Raw genomic sequence first — 19,688 nt, forward strand, 5'->3', positions numbered from 1 at the left:
GACAGCTCAGTGAAAGTTTAACCTCAATATCTATAATGTACATTTAAAGTAATGTCCATCTTGTATCATTTACCTTGCAGCCCTCACAAGTGATGCATCGATAGTGATACCCAGTAGCCTTGTCACCACAAACCACACACAGCTCATCTTTGTCCAAGTAGCTGGGTATGTACCCTGTAAAGAGAAAAAAGTAGCATGTAAATCCAAAAGGCAGCTACAGTACAATACAAGTACAAATTGATTGCTTTGCTCCTGTGTTACGGACGCCTCTGAAGGTTAAACACGACAACGTTTTATTTTCTCCAAAGCAGAAATGATTTCAGAGTATTTTCCCCCCTAAAGACTATGGAATATTTGTTTTACTGGTAAAAAAAAAAAAGTTCCCCAACATTTCCCATTCCCTCTTACATTAAGGAGTTTGTATATTTACTTTGTTTGTTTTGCAAATATTTGAACCTATTATTTTTGCCCTTTTTTGGGGATATTATGTAAAAAAAAGTATTATGTTTCACAATAATGTTTTTTCCATCCCATTATCATCTTTTCTTTTTGGTATTATTGAACAACATGAAACCCTATAGTCTTTAAAAAAGAAGCATGCATTTGAAAACACAATACACTAATCTGTAGCTGATGATTTCAGCGGAGATATGTATATGTGCAATAATCCTTCCTTACAATTATGTGTTTCCTTTTATATGGCTGCTACACTTAAACACACATACTGGAAGTGTCATCAATGGGAATCTTAAGTGTTCAAGTGTTATCTTAAACATGAGAACGGTGAATACCAAACAATGGTTCACAATCCAAGTCATCCATTATTCACTAAATAACAGCTTTGCCTCTTTTATATTCATTATAAAATAACAGTTTATGTAACAAAACACGTAGACGTAATTCACATCATATAATAGAATCTTTAATGTATTGTAATATTTTGTGCTCATTAGCAGTCGAAGAGTAAGAGTAAAGTATTAGCAGAAACTGTCCCCTCTGCGATCACAAAAGTATGAGTTTTTATTTTTTACATTTTGTAGTTTTGCAAGGTATTTTGCCAAGGTTTACAAAGGGCATAAAAAAAACAAAATCACAAAATTAAAGAGGAAGAGGAATCTGCTAATAGTCTAAGAGATATTCAGGCCCGGATTTGGGACTTTTGGTGGAGAGGAAGAGAGAGTGAGGGAGGAGAGAGGAAAGAGAGACAATTCCTGTTTAATAGAGTACCCATTGACTTATATACTTCCCACAACATGAATCTATACAACACATGGAGAAATACCTGGGAAAATACCCAATATACCCGGGAAAGATGATAATTGAAATATGTAAATAAGCACATTTAAATATGCAAGTAGGCTTATTTATCTCGCTCTCACCAAAAGCCCTGGGTCTGGCGAAATAAAAAAGTTTGCAAAATTGTACAAAGCCCCGGTTCAATTTTGCACGGCTCGCCAACTGCTGCAAAAAAGGTGGCACATCTGTAGTAAAAGAGCATAAAAACGGCAACAATGTGCAAGAAATGTCAACCACCATATTGAAGTTAAAACAAGTCAAATATTAAAACAAAATGATATAAAAAGAGCATAAATAAATATGTATCCCCAATTTTACGAAACACAAAAATATTTAACATTTCACTATATAGGGATGTTTCAAAGTCTCTTTGGTGCACAACTGTATTTATCAAATATGTGGTGACAGGACCCCCACTGCATAATAACGTACAGATAAACATTTTCAGATGCTTATCATGCATAATCCACATATGAAACTGATCTGAAAATTGACTATCTGGCCTTCTTGTGCCATATCTTGTGAAAATTGCAGCTGTAGCCTTTTAGTACCAGTATATATATATATATATATATATATATATATATATATATATATATGTAGAGGTATCAGTACCGTGTTAGCCGAGCTTCAATAATCAAAAAATAAATAGATGATACCGTTCTGTGGCTAACGAAATGCTTTTATTTGTGCGAGCTTTCGAGATACACTGATCTCTTCTTCCAGCGATGTTACAATGAATGAAGCAAGGATAACTTAAAAACAGTGTCTCTTGGAATGTTATCTGTGCTTCTCCTTCCCCCGGTGTGGATGTGTTTTATGGCTAGAGGTGTCAAAGGGTAACTGAAAGCAAGTGAAGAAAGAGTGTGTATGTGTATCAGTGTGAATAAAAAATGAATGGAGAGCCCACAGTATAAACAGTGCTCTACACAAGGTGTGTGTGGAGTGAGAGGGATATAAATGGTGTGGGTGGGTGTGGAAATGTGAGAGTTTGTAGCACAACTAAAAGTGTGTGTGGATACTATGTGGTCCCTATTGGTGTATATGGATGGAAAAATAAGGAGTATTAGTATGTGTGAGAGACAGCTGTGTGTGCATACATATAGCACAGTATGTACAGACATGGCCTTTAGCGCTCATGGGAAGAGAGTTCGCTAGTGTCAGTAATGACTCATAAAATTTCGATCTCTGTTTAGGCCACTGCTAAGTGTCCCGAACAGTTGCATAAATTTGTATTCATGCAACCGTCTCTCTTTCGGGGTTTTAAGATTACCTTTGAGTATGGCAACCCTCAGATCGTTCATCTTATGGCCAGTCAGAAAAATGTTCGCCAACAGGACTGTCTCTTGTTCCGCGTGTGATGCTGTGGCGATGCAGGTTCATTCTCTTGTTTAGCCCCTGTCCTGTCTCACCTATGTAGTAGCAGCCCCCTGGGCATTTCATGCACATGATGAGGTACACGACATTGCTGGAGGAACAGGTGAACCCTCCTCTGATTTTGTATTCCCGATTCTTGTGTGGTATTTGTATTGTGTCCGCTGTGTAGAGCATTGCGCAGGTTTTGCATCTTGGGTCCTGGCATGGTTTTGTCCCGCATTCAGTTGTACTGCTGAATACTTTACTCCTCACCATAATATTCTTGAGATTATGGGGTTGTCTGTATGATAATAAGGGTGCTTCAGGGAAGACCTGTTGCAGTCTTGTATCTTCCTGGAGGATGGGTTGTAGTTTCCTGGCGATCTTGCGTAGGTCTCCTAGGAGATGAACGATGAACGATCTGAGGGTTGCCATACTCAAAGGTAATCTTAAAACCCCGAAAGAGAGACGGTTGCATGAATACAAATTTATGCAACTGTTCGGGACACTTAGCAGTGGCCTAAACAGAGATCGAAATTTTATGAGTCATTACTGACACTAGCGAACTCTCTTCCCATGAGCGCTAAAGGCCATGTCTGTACATACTGTGCTATATGTATGCACACACAGCTGTCTCTCACACATACTAATACTCCTTATTTTTCCATCCATATACACCAATAGGGACCACATAGTATCCACACACACTTTTAGTTGTGCTACAAACTCTCACATTTCCACACCCACCCACACCATTTATATCCCTCTCACTCCACACACACCTTGTGTAGAGCACTGTTTATACTGTGGGCTCTCCATTCATTTTTTATTCACACTGATACACATACACACTCTTTCTTCACTTGCTTTCAGTTACCCTTTGACACCTCTAGCCATAAAACACATCCACACCGGGGGAAGGAGAAGCACAGATAACATTCCAAGAGACACTGTTTTTAAGTTATCCTTGCTTCATTCATTGTAACATCGCCGGAAGAAGAGATCAGTGTATCTCGAAAGCTCGCACAAATAAAAGCATTTCGTTAGCCACAGAACGGTATCATCTATTTATTTTTTGATTTTATATATATATATATATATATGTATGTGTGTGTGTGTGTGTGTGTGTGTGTGTGTGTGTGTGTGTGTGTGTGTGTGTGTATATATATATATATATATATATATATATATATGTGTGTGTATATATATATATATATATATATATATATATATATATATATATATATATATGTGTATATATATATTGATTAAATACAGGACTTTTTGGTCAATCTTTACAAAAAGTATAGTATCTTAACACAGAGTTTATGAACTACAAGTACAGTAAATAGCCTCCAGTGTTATGAGCTTTCACTCAACTCTAATGTATGTTGCCACGTATGCCTAGACTTCTAATGAAATGTATCCATGAAATGCCCTCTTTAATGTAGTTTGAATATATACATGTTAAGTACATTTCCATCAACAAATACATTCAGGGCGTGAGAGGGAGACAGAGGAGGAGGAAGAAGGAGAGGAAGATGGAGAGGGAGCTGCACGCAGACATTTAATCTTCCTGCTGATCCTTGACAGCATAAATACTGGAGAATTGTGCGGTGGTGGAGGTTAATTCCAGAAGGACACGACAATACCCGTTCACCATGACAACCGTAACCCGCTCTGTGGTGTAAGGGCCCCTAACATGCATTAAAGCAACGCACCACATCTACATCTAAAGTTGTCCCCCCTACAATACAGATTGTATGAAAAAGGAACAAATGTTCAGCAGTCGAAAACACGAAGCACTCTAACTTTTTTTTACTCTCTCAGAAACCATAAAATTCCCCTATTGTCAATTGATGTTTCTAAGGAGAGGAAATGGTAATCCTCTTAAAATGCTAAAATAAAGTACTTTAACAAAAAGAAAAAAAAAATAAGACAGGTAAGGATCAACCGGGAAAGCATAACCATTCTTGTTTACACCATGAAGGAGCGCACTGTGTATTTGAACGATAATACACAATGTAAAAAAAAATAAGTAATACAACATCCTGCATCGTTTAGCAAAAGCTTAAAATATAATAATGAATGCATATTGTATTCCCCCCACTACCCACGGGAATTTTCTTACCTTCTAACTTGATTTAACCTTTTTTGCTAATGAGATTTTCAGAACCTGAATTTAAATATTCCGAGCCAAGAGGGACAGAGCTATAATGACAGCAGAGATTAGCTTCCCATACGAAGTTGTCTTAATTGCAGCAGGTCGTATGAAGAGTGGAACAACAGATACTTTTTTATACAAAATCTAAGACACGGTAAAAACTCGCAGCACTAGATTTTTTTGCAGCAAATATAACGTTTACTTTGCCAATATTTTCTTTAAGTCGGCGGTGACAAAAAATGCTAATGCAAGCGACGTTGATCATCCACACCTCAAACCACTGTCAGCCATGTGTTTATTATGTTACCATCCTCTTTGCCTTGATGGTGAAGATCTGGATTTAGTAAAGATTAAATTACCAGCTTTTCCTGAGCAGTTTATCACATTTAGCCAAGCTGGTTAAAAGTTTGAATGGGACTTTGGGGGTAATTCATTAAAGTCAACTTTACAAAAAAAACAAACAAAAAAAAAACTATGCACTAAGCAAGGTTGGATTTCCATATTAATCACTTTTCAGCCAGCAGGATCTGGTAAAACCCCACTGGACTCTCTAATTTTGAAACTTCAATCTTGTTTGCATAAGAAACTTCTTATAGTTCTTATATGCATCAAACTTAAAAGTATTTAGTAGATCTGATTCACTTGCTAGTGAAGGGCACATCAAACGTTACATTACTGACATTTTTGATGTCTAATATCTCAAATTCAAATCGCTTGCAATTGGCATTTTTTTTTATTCCAAAACAATCTGTGGATTTAATACATTTTCCGATACTTGAGGTTCTCTGCAAGTCATTTTGTAATATCATTCAAGGTCAATTTCAGCTTAGCCTAGTACTGTATGTTTTTTAAAACCGATTACAGTCGAATCCATAAGGCCTAGAACATGCCTGTTAACCATGTACTGTAACAATCGTAGTATTTAACTGTACACACTCCTAGTTTATGGGAAAAACAAACAACAACAAAGAAACCAAGGCGAATGCCGAAATTCATAAAGCCTTTTCCTAATGAGAACTTAGAAGGTGGATATTAAAAATGAATAGACCCTTTCTGTTTTGCATAATTTGCGTATTATTAACCCATGTCTTCCCAAGAGGGGTCAGCAAAGTTCTTAGGTCCTGCCCCCTCCTTGAAGAAGTGATTGGATAAGCATCAGTAAATCGAGTATACAAATTGCAAAGCAAGTTCCTTTAGTGGTGTTGGTCATGGAGTAGTGTAGATATGTTACTCTCTACCCAGTGGCATAATATTCTCAGGATGCCCGGGAACATCCCGATGGCCCCCGATGGGGAGAAGGGTAGGAGGGTGCCCCGAAGGAATTCAGGTCCCATGCTCTTCCCCACAGCCGTGAAAATGATTGCCGGGGGAGAGAGTGGGGCCTCTGTAACAGAGCAGCCCTACTCCATCAACATTGTATCGCCATGGCGATGTGACATCACATGGTAACACGTTGCCATGACAATGCGCCAAAGCAACGTCATGACGCTTACGGCGTATTAACGCCACTGTCTCTACACCCGAGGATTGAAGTACAATTGCATCAACTATGTTGCTGTTGGGACACTTAAGGAGCATTTCCTCCTCGGAACAAAGGGAGCAGCTGGCTGGGTCATGTTTCGCGATTAACACTTTGTAATAAAGTATTTCAACTTTTCACAGTTCCATTTCCGTTTGGAAACTTTTACTTGTTATACAGACAACATTGTTCATTCCCGCTGATTTCTACTGTCTAATATTTAAGATGACATCATTAGCCACGTTAAAAAAAAAGGGGGAATGACAATAAGGATCAGATGAGACTACAATTAGAGAAACAATGTGTTTTTTCACAGAAAACGAAAAAAATTTAAAATATTAAAGATTTAACATTTCTAATTATTCACTTACAATGATAAGTCCCTGACATTTATATATAGTTTACATGTACGTATTTATTTAATCAAGTGTTTACTATATGTACTTTTGGTTACTTTCTGGGTCTGCCAAGCAAAAGTCCAAGCAATTTGCCTTACCTATTTGATATATAGACTCAATAAACTGAAATATCAAGGTAATCTTAATGCTTGAGACACGGTCACTGAAATATTGTGCATTAGTTTTGTGCTGAATTTACTTTTAATGTATGTGTGGGCTATTAAGAAGCCCGGCATTGGAGCAACTCTTATTGGATCGTTTTAATCTTTATTCAGGCACGTTATACTATTGTCCCCTAACCGTCCATGAAATGTCTGTAAATATACTGGGTAACGATGTATTGTCATAAGTCTGTGCCCAGGACATACTGTAGTTGAAAACGAGAGGTAACTCTCAATATATTATTTCCTGATAAACATTTTCTAACTAAATACATTATATACCCCACAGTATTTAGTCTTTCATTCATATCTTTTGCGGTACGAGGGACAATAACGATTTATATTGCAGTATGTAATCTCCAGATACGAGTTAAATTGTATTCCATGAAGAATGTTTTTCTGCAGACTTCCTCAACATTACCCATTCACTTTAATAACACAACACACTGTACATTTGACATATCATTATGTCTAGACGCAGCATTCAAGTAATGAAGATAATTACTTGTCTCCCTGAACTGCTACAAGACACAACTACAATAATGGAGGTTGAAAAGGGGACACCTGGTCTCTGTCTTAACTGTGTTTTAATGAGTTGCTATATTAAAACCAAATCAATGCTGATCAATATGGGCACGCATGTCCTTTGAAGAACCTTCTGTCCTTAGCAATGGATTAAGTGATTCTTGTAGAAAATACAATAATGCTGATTTTAGAAAGAGTAAGTATATTTTTATAGCACAAAAAACATGACAAATCCTTGAAGTAAAATGCTACCGGAAGACAGGGATGAAAGTTGAAGTAAAACAATAGGAAGGAAAAAAAAAAACAACACAAGGAAATATCAATATAGTGATATAAGATTATAACAGGAAATAAAGTAAAACTCGTAACCTTTCACTGGAGTATCCTAAATGTCATTTTGTAAGTAGAACTGTAGGCGTATACTAAGGATAAATTACCTGCATGGATATATTATCAGTATTTATTACAAGGTAGTGTTTTATTGAACCAAGTTCAGGCTGAAAAGTGGCATTACGTTTTAAACGCACGATTAGCAAATAACAAAAGGATTTCTCCCGACTCGACAAGTTAAACCATTGCCAAACCCGATTTCTAACACAATCAGTAAAAAAAGAATTATTAGTAACAATGAAAATGTAGATTCATTTGTAGGCAGATTCTTTTATACTAGAGTCACTTGGGTAGATCCTATTTAATGGGACCGCGTGTTAGACGTAAAATAATTCATATAAAATAAAAGCTTCGCAGAACACACCTTCAGTTACAAGACTGAAGGTGAAGATTAATTTAACCGTGTATCGGGGGATAATTTCTCAAGGTAAAATGTTCCTTATTAGGTAGGAGTCATGCTGCTAGTGTTGGCTGCAAGGACAATGTAAAAATAGTTTTTGATGTATACTGCATAATGAGTATCAAATCCATGAGTCACTGCGACAAACTGAATTTAAGTGATCAGTCTCAGCGCGCTGTAGGGACAGAGATTCATGCAAAATGTTTACATCTTTCCCTCTCCTAAATGCTGAATTAGACCAAATGTGACAAGAACTTTAATGTTACCGAAATACAAATAGTTAGAACATGTTCCCGTTTAAAAGTTACAGACTAATTACACATGTCACAACACATCCCAATAAATTTGAAATAAAGAACTGAAAACCTACAATACATATTGTCCTTATATTTTCTTATGAAAACACCAATTTTTTTGTTGCCAGTCTACACAATTTGAATTTTTGTAAAGATTTTTTTTTATTGTGGTCTGGAGCAACACATAGGCATTTAAAATATACGTTGTTTCACACTGCGCACTGAAAGTTGGTCAATGACTAACTCATAGGAATGAACTAAAAAAACACTGTAGGATTACCGCATTATATAACTGCACAATAGGACCGAAAATGTGAGATTTTAGATGGCACATACATATTATTACCCAGTTACTTAAGAAACGGTCACTATGCAGCCTCTGGCTGTAAAAAATGATAAACGCACATAATTTTACTTGGCAGGCACAGTACAATGTACACATATAGTTAAAGTGACTCTAGAGAGGGCGTTTAATTATTCTTTCAATACGCACATTTAAGTGAGACACCAGTATAAAGAGTATAAAAAGTACATGAAAATTCCTTACTCTCAGAGAAAAACATTTTAATCTCCTAGCAACCTGGATCACGGCTTTTGGCTGATTACAGACCGTCTATGAAATGAAGAATGTATACTGTATGATCCAAAGGATACTGCAACTTTAAAACCAAATACAGCACTGAACGTGAACCCATGTGCGCACACACACACACACACACACACACACACACACACACACAGAATTGTGTATTAAGACAAAACGATAACCCAGAATTGCCCCTACCTTTTTTCTGCGAGTACATCGGTGACTGTAAATAAGTCGCTTTTTCTTCAGTGAAATATTCAGGTTGGCTGTACTGATTTAGGGCCAGGTCCATGTCAGAGTACTCGCTTTTAAACATGTTTCCAGGGTAACTACAGGTATAAGGCTGATTCGCCGCCCAAGCCTGTTCCATATATATATTATTGGTGTGCAGGACCTGAGCCTCAGGAGTGCTGTAGCTCTGGCTATCGTCGATATATGTGCAATAATCAGGGGGCTGCATGTAGCAGTTATTACCAGCAGTCTGATGCACATCATACATTTCTTGCATGCAGTAGCTCATTTTGATATCCGGTCTCGGCTTCTACTTTGCGTACACACCACACACATATGCATGCGCAGACATGGAACTGGGGGAAGAAAGATGAATATACAGTGGCAACAACAGTCTGCCGCAAAGCGCCGTGTTTCGCTTGGGAGCAGCACCTTGTGTGCTAAGATCCTATTTATATCTGGGTGGCTTCTGAGCTTGTCCTGCAGCCAAACATGTTGGAAAAGAGATTTACGACAGTTTAAGGTCTTAATCTGTGAGCTATGGCTAAATCCTGGGGAAGATGGCAGCACAGACAGGTAGCAGAGGGCATTAGTGACACAAGCCACGCTGACACCAATCCCATGTTGAATTAGGTTTTGACAATAACTTTGCGTGCTCATATTCAATCCCTGACATATGAGCGGTGACACTTTACTTGACAATTTAAGAGAAAAGCCTAAATGAGGCGCGGGGCTATGGAAAATCCCCAAATCAATAATCCACTTTTTAACTTTATCCCTTAGGAAATCCAATAGCAGAACCTAGATGATTTATAAAATAATCTAGATGTAAACATTTTAACATCTTAAGCCACAATCAGCCATATTGATTTTGTGTTACAGCATTAGCTGCATGATGAAACAATAACCTAATGGATAACTGAAGCTATTGATTGGTATTGATTTCTTAGCTATTCCTAAATGCATAATACAGTAACATCAGGCTAGTTTTAGGTAGACGATTGAAAGCAATAATTTATAGAAAGGTCTAGTGGAAAAAGTTTAATATTATTACATTATTCCCCTGCCTTTTAACCCAACAGAAATACACCAACACCTCCTCTCCCTGCCTAACAAATTAACTTTGGTATAAAACATTTAAATAATTCAAACTCTGCCATCTCAAAATGTAATTAATAACCCTCTTGGCAATTCCCTATAAACCTAAAATAAATTTAGCCTGCAGGGTAGAAATGACAAGAATGTAAAGTTTATACATTGAGGAATATATATGTGTTTCCTCTTTCTATTTCTTGCCCCGCATTTTTTTTTAATCAAGAATATTGTAGCCCAAGGCTGTGAAACTGGCCAGCATGGCATTTTCACACATGAAGCATTATGAATGGCTCACACATAGGGTTGCCAGGTGGCGTGTCCGAAAATACTGGACAAAATGGTGAAAGGTGCGACGCGCGCGAGAACAGTTGGTGGGGATGAATGTTATTTATAAATAACCTGTTATGTCATTTTTTCTCAATTTCACCCCAAGTATTCACCAATTTATATTGTGCTTCGTAAAAAATCTGGGGAGGGGTCTTGGGAGGGAGCACCTTTCTGAGGATTTTTTTTGAAATTATGCAAATTGGTGCATGCTTTGAGGGAAATTTAGAACAAATTACGTAATGGTCAGATCATTTATAAATAACATACTGTACATGGCGAGCAATACCAATCTTAATGCTCCTCCCACAAATTCCAAGATTGCTGCACCCTCCTCATCCTATCTCTCCCCTTATCTCTCACCCTCCCACCCCACTCCTCCTCTCACTCCCCCTCCCTTCATCCTCTCTCATCCCCCCTCCCTTCATCCTCTCTCATCCCCCCTCCCTTCATCCTCTCTCACCCCCCTCCCTTCATCCTCTCACCCCCCTCCATCATCCTCTCCCCCCCCTCCCTTCATCCTCTCACCCCCTCCCTGTCATTATCACCCCCACAGGACAGCCAGAGAAAACACATACACACACACACACACACACCAGGACAAAACAGAACAAATACAGACATGACACATACAGGACACATAGCCTCACCTCTCTGCTCCACGCTCTTCTTCCGCTCTTTGGCCCCTCCCCCAGGCTCCTGCCACCTCCTCCTGATTGGCTGCATTACACAGCAGCAGCCAATCAGGATGGAGGAAGCTACCCAGCCCCCTAGCAGCAGCAGCCCACGGGGGAAATCCCGCAATCGGTTACTAAGTCCGGAGACATAATACCGGACACATTCTCTCTCATTTTTTACCGGCCAGAGTAACCAAATACCGGACACCTGGCAACCCTACTCACACAATGGACATGGATGCACAGATGTCTTCCCCTTTGAGCACTAAGTGCAGCAGTCACCATTTTCCATTCATCCACACAGTTTGTAGGGAGTTTTTTTTTTCTTCGAATGGAGACTTGGATTTAAAATGTCAGTAGGGTTGGGTGAGACTATGATCAAGTATATTGCCAGGTCCCCAGTGGTGACGGCAGCGCGCGCCGTACACCAGCCACTCACCTCTGTTGCAGTAGGCCCCGGTGCCACCTTCTGTTTTGGCTCACGAGGTGCTGTGCCTCAGCCAGCAGGGGATACAACAAGATTGTGTTCCCTTGTGGCGATACTGTCACATGGTGCGCTGTGAGCCAATCAAGAGGGGAGATAGCCTGAGCCAGTAGGAGTGCTGCTTCACCATAGCATAGGCTTTCTCAATTGCAGACTTCTGATCTGCGTTATATTACTACAAGGTGAATAACTAAAAGAAACACAGCACAGTGTCACAAAGTCTGGTAATATCATTTCAGAAATCAGCAAAGCATTTTTCCTGTCCCCAGTTTAGTGGCCCCCATCTCTTCTCACTTAGCCGGGTTAGCGACTTGAATGTAGGCAAATGCAGGCACTATTTCTGCAATGATAATACTTTTGTACAGTTTGGAGTCTGGTTTACGACAAGAAAACCATTGCTTGGGGAGAGAGGATAGCTGTAGCAGAGGCAAACTTGTCATGGTCCTGCCCCCATCATGACCGTGCCTACCCACCCTGTTAAGGCCACGCCCCAGTGCCTACAATCACTCCTAACAGACCACAGATCGTGGTTTTCAGCTGTGCACGCGCAGCAGCCTCCAGCGGGACCTTAGCTCAGGGGTACGCAAACTGCTTGAGCTGCGGCTCTCCCAATGGCTCGGCGTCAAATGACGTCATGGGTCATGTGACATCACGTGACCCCACCGTGTCATTTGACGTGCGTTGTCATGGCGTGTCGTCACAAGGGCCTCATGCCTCCCCCAGCATTTAATTTAAATGCCGTGGGGAAGAGCGCGGGGCCTCTGTAACCGCCGCGCCCCCCCTAGAAATTCTCCCGCTCCCCCTGGGGGGCGTGCCCCCCAGTTTGCGCACCGCTGCCTTGGCCTATGAGACACCCTATTACTGGCAACCTTTACTATCAGAATAAAGTATGTATGTATACATATATATAGGCACACACACACACGCACATATACCATACATATTTTAAGTTATGGTGGGTGAAAAAGGCGACAAGAAACCTCCACTGTATAGCATATAGCAAATAAAAAGATCACTTGTGAGCACATTCACATGTCTTAGACAGGTCTGCAACCCTGCCTTTCACCAATGGTAGGTGGAATCTGAGGATTAAGAAGATAACAAATGTTTCCCATGGGGGCTTGAAAATGGCCACTGCTGATCGTATTTATGCTTTCTTTTCTAGCATTCAGTATGTCATCATCTCCTGGCTGCTCTGATGAATGATCTGAGCCTCAATACTTAGCAGGGGAGATATACTAGAGTTATCCCAAGATGCTGACAGATAGGTAGTCAGCACAACTGGTATCTCAGGCCGTGATTATACCAGAAATCGCCTGCGACGTCACATGGCTGAAAAACAAATTGCTGAAATCCGCTGATGGTTTACATACAGCGCGCCGCCTGGAGCTGCAGGGCGGCAGTCTCCTGAAGAGATTTGCAAAATTGTTTCTGGCAGGCGACGGCCGCGTCACGTGAGCGGTTAAGCCAATGAGGGCGAACCACTCACGGCCACGCCTCCGCCACACTTCCTCTGCTACTTTCTCTCCTGTCTCCCCAGTTTAATCAAAATGCCGCTCGGCGGGGCAGGGTGACGTCATAGGATGGACCTGCAGCTCTTTGTATTATCGAGGCCTAATAGGTACAGGAGACAGAAACCAGCTACAGTCCCTGCTAAATAGGCCAACAGATTTCCCGGGGCCCAGGACTAGAGTTTAGAAAGCACTCCCCCCCCCCCCGTGCCAGCAGTCTTGAGTGACCCCCATTTTACACCTCGTGAGCCCCCCTCTTCTATTTCCCACCTCTCCCCATCTCACTCTTACCCTCTCTCTACCTCACACTCTTTCCCCCCCTCTCCCCAATCCCCCAGCATCAAATACCCCACTCTCACTTAATCCTTCTCCCTCAATCCCACCGCCACATACACAATCCCCCCCAATAATTACCCCCACACAAAATACATACAGAAATCCCTGCCTCAAATACAAAAACCCCACTCACCAAATAAACACAACCCCCTAACCACATTTTTTTCAAATAAATATATGCAACTCCCCCCCCACCCCAAATACATACAATACATATTTACCTTGTGGATAGTCTCAGTCATCTGATGCCCGGCTCTCTCCCAGCTACTGTGGTCCTTCTGTCGGGCTTCCATCTCTCCCTCACTGTTCTGTGTCAGGCCTCTCATGCTGGTGTGCGTTCCGGCATCAGAGAGAGGCGCTGCGCAAGATAGTGAGGGAGGCTCGCAGCTGGGTAGAGACAGAGCCTGGCCAGAGACCAGTCCTTTCATTGCCGCCGGGCCCCAGCTCTCCCCAGCTGCAGGCCTCCCTCACCGACACTGTCCCACGCTGAGCCTCTCTCATGCCAGTAAGAGAGGATCGGCGAGCACTGGGATCAGAGAGAGGCAGAGAGAGTGAGGGAGATGCAGGCCCGCAGCTCGGGAGAGCAGGGCCTGGCCAGAGACCAGTCCTTTCATTGCCGCCGGGCCCCAGCTCTCCCCAGCTGCAGGCCTCCCTCACCGACACTGTCCCACGCTGAGCCTCTCTCATGCCAGTAAGAGAGGATCGGCGAGCACTGGGATCAGAGAGAGGCAGAGAGAGTGAGGGAGATGCAGGCCCGCAGCTCGGGAGAGCAGGGCCTGGCCAGAGACCAGTCCTTTCATTGCCGCCGGGACCCAGTTCTCCCCAGCTGCAGGCCCCTCTCACTGACACTGTCCCATGATGAGCCTCTCTCATGCCAGTAAGAGAGGATCGGCGAGCACTGGGATCAGAGAGAGGCAGAGAGAGAGTGAGGGAGATGCAGGCCCGCAGCTCGGGAGAGCAGGGCCTGGCAGCATCGAAAGGATTGGCAGCCAGGCAAAGAAGTTGGGCCCAACTTCCAGTGCCGGCTGGATCCACCCGCTGCCACCAGGCCCGGGATATTTGTCCCAGCTCTCCCCCGTTGGCGGCCCTAGTGGGAGGGCAATCAAAACAAAGTTGTATTCAGCATACAGTATCAGGGTGTGTCATCACTTAATTCATTCTTATTACTATTAGCGTCGATTTATAACATGTCAACATACTGCATGGCAATGATAAGAATAATAAATGATCCCAGCATTAGCAAACATTGGTACCGTGGGTGAGGAGGAAGCTGCTCTGTGGGGTGATTGCGGTTTTAAAGATGCAATGCTTTCCTACTAGTAACACATTTAAGGGATTCAAGCACATCTATATGTATTTAGAAATATATTTTTTACTCCATTATTTAGTAAATTCATGATTTAGTATATAAAATATTTTCTGCAGTGATAAACACATGATTAAGGCTAAGGCCCCGCTCCCAGAGTCAGCGCACCCGCACTGCTGACAGGCGGTGCGCTGAGATACACAGACCGCGATATGCGGTCTGTAGGGAGCGGGAGCCGGAGCGGGAGGTGGGCGGTTTGACAGGGAGGGGGGGCGTGGCTTGAGCGGAGGGACCCGCTACTCTCCCCCCCCCTCCCTCCACGGACTCGGGCTGGAGCTGGAGCTTCGGTAAGTATTAAACACACACACACGCAGGCACTCATACATACATACACACACACACACACACACACAGGCAGGCACTCACGCACTCATACACACACGCGCGCACACACAGGCAGGCACTCACGCACTCATACACACACACACACACACACACACACACACAGACAGACAGAGGCAGGCACTCACGCACTCATACACACACACACACACAGACAGACAGAGGCAGGCACTCACGCACTCGGGCACACACATACACACACAGACAGGCACGCACGCACACACACAGACACACACACAGAGAAAGGCACTCACCTGCTTTCACTCCACACTCCTCCCCGCTCCCCGAAGCCTCTCCTCCTCCCGCAGCCTCCCCTCCCCATTGGCTCACAGCCACACACGTCACGCGTCAAAGCTAGAAAACACCATTCTCTGGTGTCTCCAGCGGCTGACGCGCGACAGCGTGTAGTCAGCTGTGCCGCCAGTGGGGACCGGCTCGCGAGGATTCCCCTGCTGGTGGGGAACTCGCTACATTGCCGCCCGCGCCAACGAGCGCAGCGGGACCGAGGCCTTACACTGAAGATGCGGCTCAGTGAGTAAAGGTCCGGACTCTGAATAAAATGGCGCTGACTTTGAAGCAAGGGGAGCTTGATTCAAATCCCAGTGTCAGTTCATTGTGACCTTGGGAATGTCCCTTTATCTCCCTGTGCCTCAGGCACCAACATTAGATTGTAAGTTCACCTGGGCAGGGGCTCATTTCACCTGCACATCTATGTAAAACGCAGTATACACCGTCAAAAATATTATAATAACAGAAAGCAGCGTGACACACACACACACACACACACACACACACACACACACACACACACACACACACACACACACACACACACACACACACACACACACACACACACACACACACACACACACACCCAACAAGAAAGAATCCCTTGCGGAGCACACAGGTGTAACAAAGTATAAATTACAACGTTTATTTATATATAAAAACAGGAGAGAAATTTAAAAAGTGGTGGTGGGGGGGGGGGGGGGGGTGGGACGACTCCTCAATGTTGTCTCAGAGGACAAAAGCAAAAGTGCATAAATAAACACAAGTGTGGCTGGAGAAATGACCAACTCAAATAAAAAGATGTAATAAGAGTGGTACATAAATAAACTCCCCTAACAGCTGGACCTGTGTCCTAATGTCTCTTGCTGTATAGGGAAATAGATGTATAAGAGCACAACACACAGGTGAGTGGGCCCACAAAAACACTGTGTGAAGACCATGGACATAAAGTACAAATATGCAAGTAGATATAACACGCTAGGATATAAGGTAAAGGAACAGTCCTGAAAACAATTCAGAATGAAGCTATATAGCTGCAAGATGTAAGCTGTCCATAATAAAGCATGTTAGTGTCCATGGAAGAAAGAGTTGTCCAGATACATCACCGTGTGAAGGTAAGTGATGGCAAAAGCACTTGGTCCTAGTAGCTGGAGATGAGGAGAAAACCCGCCACCACGCTCCCACTCCTACGCGTTTCGACGGAAGGTCTTCTACTGGGGGAGCTTGAGAAAGGACCGTGAGGTCTGAAACATCGCTTCTTTTTTGCTGTGATTACCCCTGATGCTTGTGTTGATTTATTAAATTTAATTTTTTGTATGAATTGGTGAGTGCTGCGGATTTTTTGTGTTAGGATCATATATATATATATATATATATATAGTCAGATAAGGCAGTTGGCACTCCAATAGGTGCTGGTAAGCCACGGGTGCACGTCCCATATAGAGAATGTAGTTATACGTTACCGTTCCAAGGATTGGTAAACAAGAGACAGCACTCAATGTTGAAAATCAAAGTGTATTAGTGAAAGCAAAAATACATCCAGAAACCCAACGTTTCAGTCCTACAGAATGGGACCTTCCTCAGGGGATCCGAAACGTTGGGTTTCTGGATGTATTTTTGCTTTCACTAATACACTTTGATTTTCAACATTGAGTGCTGTCTCTTGTTTACCAATCCTTGGAACGGTAACGTATAACTATATATATATATATATATATATATATATATATATATATATATATATATATATATATATCCCTTGCTGCAGTGGAAGCTCTGTATTATAGCTGATAGTGGCGAAAATCAGGGTTGCAGACCTGTGAATGTGCTCACTAGTAATTAATATATATATATATTAAATATATATATAAAAGCATACAGTACCGTTTGTACGGGAATCAGCAGACAGCACTCAGGTTTAAATATTATTTTGTAGATAAGACACATCACCAACGTTTCGGCCCCACAAACGGGACCTTCCTCAGGGTAGTGCAGTTAAGAAATGACATACCAATACTAATATACCCCCAACCCCAGGTGCACCAGTGTTGATTAACAAAAAAAACACAATCAAAATCAATTTAAAATCTCCAAAGCCCACCAAACGTGCCTACTTAGGAACTCTAATGTGCTGATGCCGCCATTTTTAATCCGTCCGGTCGCCATCTTGGAAACAGAGGCCATGGGGCGCATGCGCAGTGAAAACCCATCAAAAGGAGAAGCCACGGTCCTATTGCGCATGTGCGGAAAAGCTCGCTTGGTGAAGCAGATGCGGTTTCCATCTAGGAAGGGATGCGCATGCGTAGAAACGCCTACCGCAAGTTTGCCTGTAATGGAGCTGTTCGGCTTGGCTTTTTGGGGGTATATAAGTATGGGCATGTTATTTCTTCACTGCACTACCATAACAGGTGAGCGGTCCATTCTATCTTGTTATATTTAGTACCATTTTGGATGTCTTTTGTCCCTATTCATGTTGGACCTGCTCCCACTCCAGAGATTAGATTAATTATACCACACCAATTACTGAGATATTTTGTGAGAGATTATTATAGCGATAAAAAATATATGAAGATGTCTGGTTTCTTGGCGAATAGATAGGACTTTGAGGCTTGAACAAATGAGGTCATTGATGTATTTTCTATGAATGTGATACCCATGAAAGTACACAAACAAAAGACGTTAGGAGTTATTTTTCAGACTTGGAGATAATTTATACCTCACAAGCCAAAATCTGGTGGGAAGTAGCTATTTTCTAAAAAACTGAAAACAGGGGACTCAGAGTGAGACTTACACCTTCACACCAGATTACTGATGCTGAATTTATCTCCAATTGGGAGAAAGTACTTCTTGAATGTTCAGCACGACTGATCAAACTTCTGATAGATTTTGAATCTACTAAATTGGAAACAGTAAATACTGAGATTGAGACTTTATTACTGGACATAAAAACTTGGCAGACGTTAGAAAACAAACTTAAACTAAACATAGAAAAACTTACTGTTGAGATCAAAGAGTGTAAGCAGAAAAAATTTGTACGTGACACAACAGACTTCAAAGAAGGGAAGATTTTCCGTTATAAAAATAGATATCAGAAAGGCAGACCACAGACGAGAAATTATGAATCCTCTTCTGAATGGAAAATATCTGCAAGTGATACAGAGCCCGAATCCAATCCAAATACTGTAGATCAGAGACCACACATAACATCGCAATCCCTCTTCTTCCACTACCTCCAAGGACTAGGTCTTTTTTAGAGGAAACATGCCTATATGCCAACACCCCTTTAAGAGGAAAACAAGAAGGGGCAAAGTAGACTTTCTTCGAGACAGAGAGAAATGGGCTTATCAGGAACAGGGGGAAAAGGGCTCACGGAATCCTCCAATGAAAAAACACTTAGAACATGACACAAACAGTCATAAAATCCTCTGACAAAGGGGGGAATGTAGAGGTACTAAATCAAAACGATTATGTCTGTGAATGTAGACGTTTACTATTAGATATATTTTCCCCCAGTATATTAAAAACAGACCCTGCCACTGCGTTTCTAAAAGAACGATGAGTATTCTAAAAGAGGGTTTGGATAAAAAAACTAATATGTAAAAGTGAATTCGATTTCATGTTAATAAAGACGCCTAGAACAGCTACATTCTATCACCTGCCTAAGGTTCATAAAGGGGTCATTCCACCACCTGGAAGACCAATAGTGTCTGGAATTGATAATCTCACTTCCAACACTAGTGTCTACCTTCATCGCCTTTTGTGTCCTTTCGTAAGCGCTCTGCCATCGTATCTGCGCAATACAAAAGATACTCTTCTAACATTAGAAGACATCACGCTGGACCAACATACATACCTTGTTGGCCTAGACGCTAAAGCCTTCTACTGAAGCATTTCACATATCTCAGGAAAGAATGCTGTCTCACATTTTCTGAAGGCCAGG

General features: G+C 41.9%; 1 protein-coding gene across 9 annotated transcripts in view; it reads right to left on the reverse strand.

Annotated features, from left to right (window-relative positions):
- Positions 1 to 19,688, reverse strand: part of THRB (thyroid hormone receptor beta) — a 337,521-nt gene that overhangs the window by 31,336 nt on the left and 286,497 nt on the right. For 8 of the 9 annotated variants that reach the window (XM_075586955.1, XM_075586959.1, XM_075586957.1 and 5 more), the window contains one exon: positions 74 to 174. In XM_075586955.1, coding sequence (XP_075443070.1) covers positions 74 to 174 — 101 coding nt within the window. Of the gene's footprint in view, positions 1 to 73; positions 175 to 9,289; positions 9,856 to 19,688 lie in introns of those variants that run through there. The other variant, XM_075586953.1, reaches the window with a different exon arrangement.

The sequence above is a fragment of the Ascaphus truei genome, chromosome 2, assembly GCF_040206685.1.
Source record: "Ascaphus truei isolate aAscTru1 chromosome 2, aAscTru1.hap1, whole genome shotgun sequence".
Lineage (NCBI taxonomy): Eukaryota > Metazoa > Chordata > Amphibia > Anura > Ascaphidae > Ascaphus > Ascaphus truei.